This window comes from Chelon labrosus (assembly GCF_963514085.1).
Source record: "Chelon labrosus genome assembly, chromosome: 11".
In the NCBI taxonomy this organism is placed as follows: domain Eukaryota; kingdom Metazoa; phylum Chordata; class Actinopteri; order Mugiliformes; family Mugilidae; genus Chelon; species Chelon labrosus.
Genome location: NC_140344.1, coordinates 11,721,944 through 11,732,930, shown reverse-complemented (window position 1 = coordinate 11,732,930; position 10,987 = coordinate 11,721,944). Strand labels below are relative to the sequence as shown.

Here is a 10,987-nt window from a genome sequence, read left to right as displayed (position 1 = left end):
TTAAATGTAAAGTGCAATACAAATAAAATTGATTATTATTATTATTATTATTAATTTCCAAAACTAGAAATCAGTCTATCAGGAAAAGTGGATGGAACAAATAGACTGGAAATGACAACGTCAAGACAAATAGAAAATATGAGATACAACATCCAAATCCACAACTATCATACAGTTTAAAGAGTCACAAATGAGATAATAAATCAGAGTAATGTCAAATTTAGTCAAAAGTCAAAATTATGAAATCTCATTATGAGCAGTGTCCCATTGCTGGGTTGCTGTTTGCGTAAACCTTCTTCAAACCCACAACACATTTTACTAAGGCGAATATAGGGCGGCACAGTGGATTCTAAATTGGCCGTAGGTGTGAGTGTGAGTGTGAATGGTTGTCTGTCTCTCTGTGTTAGCCCTGCAATAGACTGGCAACCTGTCCAGGGTGTACCCTGCCTCTCGCCCGATGACAGCTGGGATAGGCTCCAGCAGACCCTGCGACCCTTAATAGGAATAAGCGGTTACAGAAGATGAATGAATGAATAAATACTGTATAATAATGGTACACGGCATATTTACAGCTGCTGTACCGAGATAAAGCAAGTGGTAACAAGGAGAGTTAAGTTAAAACAAAAAAAAAGTTGAATAATGACAACTCCAATGGGAGTATTGCTCTTAAGACAACAAATATTGCACAAAAATGACACAGTGAGCATGTAGAACACCTGGGATATATGTATTGTACTTGTGAAAGGAGAAAATTACAAATAGTATTGTTCAGAATGATTCCCTGAGTTTCACAATCTATTGTCCAGAGGGTGTTTGTAGTACTTTCGGCGTGGAGGAAATTCAGCAAACTGCCAAAAAATGCTGAGGTTAAAGAGTCTGGCTGCTGTAGGGACAAAGACAAAACACTTCTGGTAGAGCTCCTTCTTGGTGCAGCAGTCTCTGGCTGAAGGAGCTATAAAGTCCCAACAGTCTCATACAGGGATTAAGAGGACTTGTTCAGGATGTTTGACAGTTTCAGTGTCATGGAATGTTCTGAGTATTTGTCCTGCATGCCGCAAAGGACTTCACTCTCTGCAGATGGTGGAGACACTGGCTCTCCTTACACAGGACATTACCTGAGAGGTTAGGAATGACAAAGTAAAAGTTCTTCATGTGGTCGGTCAAACTCTTGCAGTTATTTTATCTTACCAATGGTGATTAATCAAATTATTAAATCATGTTGTAAATGTCCTAAAGGGTTGAGGCATTCTTAACATTTAATTTATTTTTGCTTTGTGTGTGAATCATTTTATCCATTTATCTATTATATTGCACATTTGTTAAACACTCTTTTATGTTGATTTGAAAAGTGCTATAGAAATAAAGATTATTATTATTATAGTTATTATCAATCTTAAAACTTGAAGAAATTAAAACCCTGTTGGCCTGATTGTTGCAGTTTCTCTGTGTAACAGCAGGTCTTTATCTAGTTTATGCATATTTAATACATGTATCCGGTAACCTATCCCAGCTGGTGCAGGGGCAACAGGGAGCGAATGCGCCCCAGACGCATCGGCTTCTGATTCGCTGATTGGCTGGGACCTCACCAAACACGGAAGTGACGCAGGAGCCACCGCACAGAGACAGTTTCGGTATTTACAGAGTCGCCTGTAACCCGCATGCAGTCGCCTGACAGCCCACTGCGACCTCCACACGGTCCGCCACGCGTTGAACAGAGCCATGGCGCCCTTGTCGTTGTCTCTTCTGAGACACACGGACTGTCTGCAGAGGACGAATGTTTTCTGTAACCTCTTACAGGGTTTACGCCACCGACCATGCAGGTCTCGCTTGTGGAAACGGAATTTCAGTGCGGTAACCCGTGAAGTCGGTCAACTCCTGTCCCGCCAGCCCGCAGCCAAAAACTACGCAGCATCACTTTGTAGCAGCTCCTATGTCGGTCAGGACATGACAGAGAGGCTGTGGTCTGTTTACAATGAGACCAAGAGGCAGACAGAAGGTATGAGCATTGTTAAACAAAAACAACATTCGTTCATCAAGATACAGCTCTGCGGATAACACTGCTTTATAACCTTGTTGTGAATGGTTGTGACTAATGCACCAGCTATTTCTACAGCCGCACATTAACAACCTTTTACACAATAAACCCAGCCTACATGTACAACAACATGTTGTACCTGTAGTGTTGCTAAACTGGAGGGACATTTACAAAACCTGTACTTCCAAAGACGTGTATAAAAATAAGATCAAAATTGGATAATAACAACAGAATATAAAACATACGTGAATATACAATGTGCCAGAGCTTATGTACTGTCATATATGTATATGCATACTGAATGTACATGTGTAATTTTGACTTTTGATTTCTTTTTTGACCTTAAAATGAAAGCCACCATCTTGAATGAGCTTGGTCGTCCACAGATATTTCTGAAAAAAAAAATAAAAAATTAAAAAACAGGAGTAACACAACACACAGATTTGTAAATTATGAATGCAAGTGAATGGAATAACAGAGTTGTAATCTTTAAGGGAGGCCTACTGCATCCCGCATGTGTTGACAACGTGTCAGAGAATAGATGGATCTGTTCTGTACCGAGGTGTTCCTATTGTTCTGTCCACTCCTAAATGAGTGCTTGAATTGAAATTCATGGCAGTGTCTTAAACCAGAAACCTAATTCACAAGGTTTCTGGCACTAGTGTTGCTTAAGGACTTGTGATTTCAGAGTATAAGTAGTAGTTTACTAATACTAATAGTAATGTGATTAATACTGACAGAAACATAAAATAGAAAATAGAGCACTTGTTGGCTTCTCCTGTATGTATGAATATCGGCATACTATGAGAAAACCTACATTCAGAAGTTTGCCATTCATGTATTCATAATGGTGTAAGTTGCTCTGTTCATGCACCGAAAACCACTTCTCCGTCGATTTTAATAAACTTGTTTTCAGATGTTCTTCTCTCCTAAGCGTTTCTATCACAGCAACATGTAATATTTCTGAATTAAAGGAAACAGCAGATTAACCTCAGCTGTTTTTTCTCTCTTCTCACTCACATTTGATCCCAGTCATTTCCACCGAGTCTGTGGACCCAGACACCATTTTTGCCAACAACGAGATGAGCCTGCGAGACATAGAGATCTACGGCTTTGACTATGACTACACCCTGGCGTTCTACTCCAGCCACCTCCACACCCTAATCTTCAACATAGCTCGGGACATCCTCATCACTAACCACCGGGTACGCATTAGCTTTCATTGAGGTCGTTTTGACGTGCATTAGATGTAATGCTTTTTGACGTCAATGACGATCTCAAACCGGTTTTTGATTTTCTTCTTGTTAGTATCCAGAGGGTCTGCGAAAGTATGAGTATATTCCAAATTTTGCTGTAAGGGGGCTTCACTATGACGTCCAGAAGGTGAGAAGTTCTTCTCTTGTCCCACCACTCTTGTACATATTTCGTATAAGCTGCACTGTGTGGATTATTTGTAATGATTTCCTTTAGGCACTGCTGATGAAGATAGATGCTTTCCACTATATCCAGTTGGGAACTGTATATAGGTGTGTGTGTGCTGTGTTACTTTCATATCAGATTTGTGGGAAACACTGTTGAGACATGTAAAACAGTCCGATCTTGTTTAACACCACATTTATTAGGCTGCACGTGCTACAAGTGAAGCATTATAAATTCTAAGAGTTTGCAGTGATTCCTATTTCTGATTCAGGGGTCTTCATCCAGTTTCTGACGAGGAAGTAATTGCCATGTATGAAGGCTCTCACGTACCTCTAGAGATCATGAGTGACTTCTATGGCAAGGTGATGAACCCATATTTCTCTTATCACAGTTGCTAGGATGTAAAAACTGAAATATATGCAGTATATAATGATGATAATCCCTGTCCTGCAGAGTTCTCACGGCCACGCCATGAAACAGTTCATGGACATATTCTCCCTGCCTGAGATGACGCTCCTGTCATGTGTCAATGACTTCTTCATGCAGCACAACATCGACTATGAGCCAGTCCATCTCTACAAAGACGTTAAGGTGAACCTTTATCATTCTGCCTTGTTTGATCAGTGTTTTGGGATATCGTGATGCAGCAGCAGCTCCCTCCCTTTTCCCAGGTTGCATCTACCAAGGGCCAGTGTGTGTAAATACATAAAATCAGTCCACGTGTGGATGAATGTATTTACATGTTTGTGGTGTGCTGTGACACTCCAGCCGCTCAGTGCCATCTTTAGCTCAGAAGAGCAGCGTCTAATTTTAGTCGAGTTAGCTCGCCTCCAGCCATGTGCGCCTGTTCTCTGGTGGCTTCTCTACTTCACAGAGCGAGGGGCGAGAAATCAGCGCTGTGTTCTCCCTGTGAGGCCAGCTGTCACGCCGGTCCTCCGTGACGCTGTAGTGTTTTTAACAAATTGCTGTCTTAAAAAGGCCTCACACTCTCTGTTCCACCAGTGCCTCATATCTTTTCAAGGACATTCCCCTTAATGTTTTTTTTTTTAATTATTCAGCATTGACCCTTCCATTTTGAAACTTTATTTCCCTTTGACTTTACTGTACATCAAATATTCTTTGTGTGTTATGATCTTGCCAAGTTTGCCTTTTCACTCAATCACTGCTTTTAAAAGCTCTCTCAGTGTGTCACCAGAGAGACTAAACTCCAGGGCCTGCTTTCTTCATATTTAATTTGTATTCAGAGACACACTTCCTCTGTGCTTCCAAGTCAACTGTTTATATACAGAGCAAAGTTGCTGTTGGAGATGAATGTTAACATTGTGTCACTGGAGTCATGACTTCCTGGCTAAGGGCTGTTTATTTTTCCTCTTCACAGGAAGCTATTAGAGATGTTCACGTCAAGGGCATTATGTACCGAGAAGTGGAGGCAGATATTGGTAATCTTCTTTGATTGATATTGCTTTGTTTGGGCTAACGAAGGAAATTATACGACCACGTCTGTGTCGCTGCCAGGAAATAAAAACATAATTCAGGCGTAATGAGGTTTTGCTATACAAATAAAAAGCAGCACCACCCACCCATACACCTTCTGTCTTTCTCTTGTTCTCTTTCCAGGGAAATATATCTGCTACGGTGAGCAGAGCCACGCGGTGCTGAAGAAGCTGTCAGAGCATGGGAAAAAAATGTTCCTCATTACCAATAGCCCTTTTGATTTTGTGTAAGTGTGAGCAAACAGAATGCACGCATTTGTTGGCACGAATAATTAAAAAGGCCACGTGCGATGCACCAACATTTAATTGTCACCGCTGTTTAATGGCCTTACTTTTATGGATAGGCAAACACGTATTAAACAGGCTTGTATTTGTACTTTATTGCCTGTTGAAGTGAGGGTTGTTTTCCTGAAATGACTGTGCAAAGGTGTATTCAACCCAAAAACACTGATATGATGTCCTGAGTTTAACAGTTTGTGAGTCATGGCAATGACAAGAAGGGAGTGTATACACACTAAAATGTGCAAGTACTGAAGTTTTTATCCGTGCAATGTTGCAAGTTCCTTATTTATTAAACAAAATGTTACAGGGAAAGCTTGCCGGTTTCAATTTGCAGACATTGATCTCTACCCAGAATGCAACAGCCAGGTTGATCACTGAGCTTCCATATATGCATAGCATAGTTCTATGATATAAAGGTCGTCGCCGCTGTTGTGTAGCTCTGCCCTCATCTCAAGTGTTATTGTACCCTCATAATGAGCTTCAAGAGGTTGCTGGCAAAGTAGAATAATATTCCAAGTCTTCCGCAGGGACCGAGGAATGAACTACATTGTTGGAAAAGACTGGAGAGACCTGTTTGATATTGTCATCGTTCAAGCTGACAAACCCAGTTTCTTCAACGACAGGAGAAAGTGAGTATGTTTGTGTATGCAGCTCTTAGTGTGTTCATGTAATGCCTTGTTATTCCCACTAGAGGTCACATGAGCACATAAAATTCCAGCAGCAGCCCTTGTATAACAATGTGCATAGGTTTACTGTAAGTCCCTTCAGGTGCTGCCAGTATTATACATAATTTCTGTGTCTATATTCTGTGCTAGACCTTTCAGGCGAGTGACAGACAGAGGTGGGCTGCTCTGGGACAGAATTCACAAGCTGGAAAAAGGACAGATCTACAAACAGGTGCTGTGACGAGGCGTTTCAGCGTCTAATGAATGATCTCTGGAAACACATGGTTGATTTAGTTTTTAATTCATGTTTTCCATCTCCAGGGAAACCTGTATGAGTTTCTCAGGCTGACCGGCTGGAGAGGATCTAAAGTGCTCTACTTTGGAGACCACATCTACAGCGACTTGGCAGTAAGCAGCATTCAAACACATTTACAACATGGGAGTCCTTATAAGTGCACAAAGCACTGTATGAAAAAATATGATGTTATGAATACGAGTAAAGAGCAGAACCCTGCTCTTACCGTGCTCCATTTAAGATGCGAGTTGAGATAAATGTGTTCCCTCTGAACTTAAAGGGCAAATCTGACTCAGTTAATCTTAATAGCAGTGTAAGTCTCACTGTTCTGTTAGACGATGCACATAGTAAGACACTGAGCTGATGCCTGAGGTAGTATAATGGTAAATGACTGGTTAAGAAGGTAATACTTTTGCATTAAAGCCCGGTTACTGAAGCACTGCTTTGGCTTCATCTTACAGACATTTTAATTGGTGTCTCCTGATATATCACACCTAGCACATCTGCAACAATACTGCAGTACCATGCACCTCACTTATACCTGTAACCCAGCAACTGGCCAGCTGCTGTCACTCATCTGCAGTAAACAAACTAACAAGCATTGTTTTTTTTTTTAACTGCTTCACAAAGACTTTTTATATGCATATATATGCACTTGATCAGGTGTAAAGTGATGAGATAGAATTTACATCTTTGGCTTGATGCCTTGTCGATGGCAGACAGCCAGGAGTCAATTATGTTGTCTCGCTTATTCAGAGAGATGGATCTTGGCGTTTGTGTTTCACACCAACTGCAGCTCGCTGTCGGACTGTCTGGCTGTAGAACGAGATCATTACTGCAAGTGGTCACAGAGCAGAACCATCTCGGAGTTACTAATGAAATGATTCAATTACGCAAGGTCCAAAGCCTGTTCTCACTCTCCTGGATGGTTTTTCAGTTGTCTCGTTCAGGTTGACTTTGATAGGACAGACACTCTCCTGTTTCAACTGTTGCTTTTTGTACTGGTCATCTGACAGGTCTGTCTTTACTGAGGCTTTAGATGCATACCTTTAACTATAACAGCTGCATCCAGATATGTGAAAGACTTCAATCCAAATTCTTTTGTCTCATTTTTACGACATTCATTCTGTATCGGGTTGTGAATACTGTGAAATGTCTCTGAGTAGGTAGGAGTGCTGTGATTATACAGATCTAGTGTGGCCCTGTTGTGTGGCGTGCTGTGTTTACTACAGTATTGGTAACAGACAGTCATAACTATGACTATGAAACCGTAGCATAACTGTGTCATCTTAAATGATAGTGTTTCCATGCTGTGAGTACTTTAAAGCCGTAGAACTTTTATCTCCCTCAGTAAGAGTCGTTACACAATAACTGTTGACATACGCGTATGACGTACACTATATTACCAAAAGTATTCGCTCACCTGCCTTTACTCATTCTATGAACTGAAGTGCCATCCCATTCCTAACTCATAGAATTCAATATGATGTCGGTCCACCTTTTGCAGCTATTACAGCTTCAACTCTTCTGGGAAGACTGTCCACAAGGTTGAGGAGAGTGTTTATAGGAATTTTTGACCATTCTTCCAAAAGCGCATTGGTGAGGTCACACACTGATGTTGGTCGAGAAGGCCTGGCTCTCAGTCTCCGCTCTAATTCATCCCAAAGGTGTTCTATCGGGTTCAGGTCAGGACTCTGTGCAGGCCAGTCAAGTTCATCCACACCAGACTCTGTCATCCACGTCTTTATGGACCTTGCTTTGTGCACTGGTGCACAGTCATGTTGGAAGAGGAAGGGGCCCGCTCCAAACTGTTCCCACAAGGTTGGGAGCATGGAATTGTCCAAAATGTTTTGGTATCCTGAAGCATTCAATGTTCCTTTCACTGGAACTAAGGGGCCAAGCCCAGCTCCTGAAAAACAACCCCATACCATAATTCCTCCTCCACCAAATTTCACAGTTGGCACAATGCAATCTGAAATGTACCGTTCTCCTGGCAACCTCCAAACCCAGACTCGTCCATCAGATTGCCAGATGGAAAAGCGTGATTCATCACTCCAGAGAACGCGTCTCCACTGCTCTAGAGGCCAGTGGCGGCGTGCTTTACACCATTGCATCCGACGCCTTGCATTGCACTTGGTGATGTGTGGCTTGGCTGCAGCTGCTCGGCCATGGAAACCCATTCCATGAAGCTCTCTGCGTACTGTACTTGGGCTAATCTGAAGGTCACATGAAGTTTGTAGCTCTGTAGCAATTGACTGTGCAGAAAGTCGGCGACCTCTTTGCACTATGCGCTTCAGCATCCGCTGACCCCTCTCCGTCACTTTACGTGGCCTACCACTTCGTGGCTGAGTTGCTGTTTTTCCCAAACGCTTCCATTTTGTTATAATAGAGCTGACAGTTGACTGTGGAATATTTAGGAGCGAGGAAATTTCACGACTGGATTTGTTGCACAAGTGGCATCCTATGACAGTTCCACGCTGGAATTCACTGAGCTCCTGAGAGCGGCCCATTCTTTCACAAATGTCTTGTTTCACAGTCTGCATGCCTGAGTGCTTGAATTTATACACCTGGGGCCAGGCCAAGTGATTAGAACACCTGATTCTGATCATTTGAATGGGTGAGCGAATACTTTTGGTAATATAGTGTATGTCAACAATCTAGTAGAGTCACCTTCTATGATCCTTCCACTGAATGCTGTTTCCTTTTTTCCCGAAGCATTGCCAAAAACAATACATTCATGGATCCTTTGTTTACATTTTGTATCTCTTGTTTCTTTGCCATACTCCATTTTGTTACATAGACTGCTCTGTCTCCATTGCTACTTTTGTTCTCCTCTTTAGGTCTGGCAAGCCAGTCATTGTTGGTTGATGTAAGATGCATCAGTACCGCTGCAACAGCAGCACCAGATATAAAAGTGTTCGGCTTAGCGAGTTAGATTAATTGTATGAGTTTGTTTGGGGAGGGCTTGATTGTAACAGACGTTCATTTAAAACAAAAAAGGCCTGCACCATCGTTATAAGCTTATAAAGCCAGTGCAACGTTTGTCTTCCCTTGTGCTTAATTATTTATTTCCTGCGTATAGATCCGTGACTCACACCTCCAGCCAAATGAGCACCTTCCTAAATCATCGACAAATTGCCCTGTACACGCTCATTTGGGTTCGACATAAATCTTAAGATTTTTTGTCAAACAGGATCTAACGCTGAAACATGGCTGGAGGACGGGTGCCATCATCCCCGAACTAAGGAAGGAGATCAAGATCATGAACACACAACAGTACGCGCACATGATGATGTGGTTACAGGCGCTGACTGGACTCATCGAACAGATGCAGGTCAGGGGACTGTGTCAAACGTTTGTGTTAGTCTTGCTGTGCTGCATTGTTTCCCCATGACATTCATGTGCTTCATTTTTAAACGCTGCTCACAAACAGGTTCACAGGGATCCAGAATCTCAAGCTGTAGTCGATGAGTGGATCAGAGAAAGAGAAGCCATGAGGTAATGGAGAGGGTTCCTTTATCAATGAGAATTTGTGAATTACATTTGTTCAGCTTGTAGCGAACTGACTACAATCGATGACTCGTGTTTACTCTCAGGCCACAGACAAAGGACATCTTCAATGGTCAGTTCGGGAGTCTCTTCCGGACGTACCACAACCCCACCTACTTCTCACGCCGACTCTCACGCTTTGCCGACATCTACATGGCCTCCATCAGCTGCCTGCTCAACTACGACCTCCAGCACACATTTTTCCCTCGCCGCACTCCCCTGCAGCACGAGTCCCCCTTCTGGCTTGATCACAGTCCCGCCGACTTGAGCGTCCCCACTAAAACGCCACAAGACCAGAGCAGAGTCTGATTAGCTTTTATGTAAGACACGGCATTTATGTAGTTTTTCATGTTTTTAGAAGATGCATGCCACACGTTTAAATTATATATATACCGACCGGTGACGATCATGTAAAATTTTGATGTTTGCTACGCTTTAAACTAATCAAGTACTTTTAACGCCAAAGTGTGTGAGAGAGAGAGAAGATGGATGCACAGTGCAATCAACAGGGGGCAGCCATGCATCAAGTTTATCATGTATTTCTGTGGTAGGAATTGTACACAGATTATCTTTGCCTTTTTGTCCAAGGCATCTGTTGGTGCAGTGGGAATTTACATTTACATTACAGACTCTGTTGCCTTAATCTCTTGTTCACAATGTGTATTTTTTTTTCTTTTTTTTAAGTGATAGACCGATATAATTTATGGTAATCAGGCTTTTTCAAAATTTGCCAGCAAATGTCATTATGTGCTGCACGGTGTGACACGCATAGCACTTTGATGTTCTTTGTCTTTAATAGTTTTAGCTGTACAATGCAGGCTGTATGTCTCATTTCAGCAGATGAGAAATGCTAATATTTCTCAGGAAAAAATAGAGCGTAGTCGCTATGTTTAGCATGAATGTCGCTATTTGATCTGTGAAAGAGGCGGCATTCTTGGGTTTGACACTTTTCTTTTTGCAGAAACTGGGTGAAATGTTTTCACACTTACTGGAGCGATATCTTGTTGAGGATATATCTGACACGTACAGTAAGATTTAGTTTTTAATGGATTTGTAAAAGGGAAAATAACCGTGGCCACAACCAAGACCTCATTCTTTGTGTTTCTGTAGTTTAAAAAAAAAAATAATGTGTATTTTTTATGTTTTGTTTCATTATTTATTAAACTAGAAACGGCCTGATCCTAGCACAGTGCTCATGTCATTGACTTATAGCAGCATGATGTGGTATGACAATTGTTGTAATTAGATT

General features: G+C 41.8%; 1 protein-coding gene across 1 annotated transcript; it reads left to right on the top strand.

The window, feature by feature from the left end:
• The first annotated feature begins 1,483 nt into the window (after window positions 1–1,483).
• On the top strand, window positions 1,484–10,871 carry nt5dc3 (5'-nucleotidase domain containing 3). Its single transcript, XM_084554796.1, has 14 exons — window positions 1,484–1,996; window positions 3,068–3,240; window positions 3,344–3,418; window positions 3,506–3,561; window positions 3,726–3,816; window positions 3,908–4,045; window positions 4,833–4,893; window positions 5,072–5,174; window positions 5,757–5,858; window positions 6,045–6,126; window positions 6,216–6,302; window positions 9,383–9,523; window positions 9,623–9,687; window positions 9,786–10,871. Exons 1-14 carry the CDS (start codon window positions 1,720–1,722, stop codon window positions 10,045–10,047), a joined length of 1,713 nt encoding a protein of 570 aa, XP_084410922.1. The 5' UTR covers window positions 1,484–1,719; the 3' UTR covers window positions 10,048–10,871.
• The last annotated feature ends 116 nt before the right edge of the window (window positions 10,872–10,987 follow it).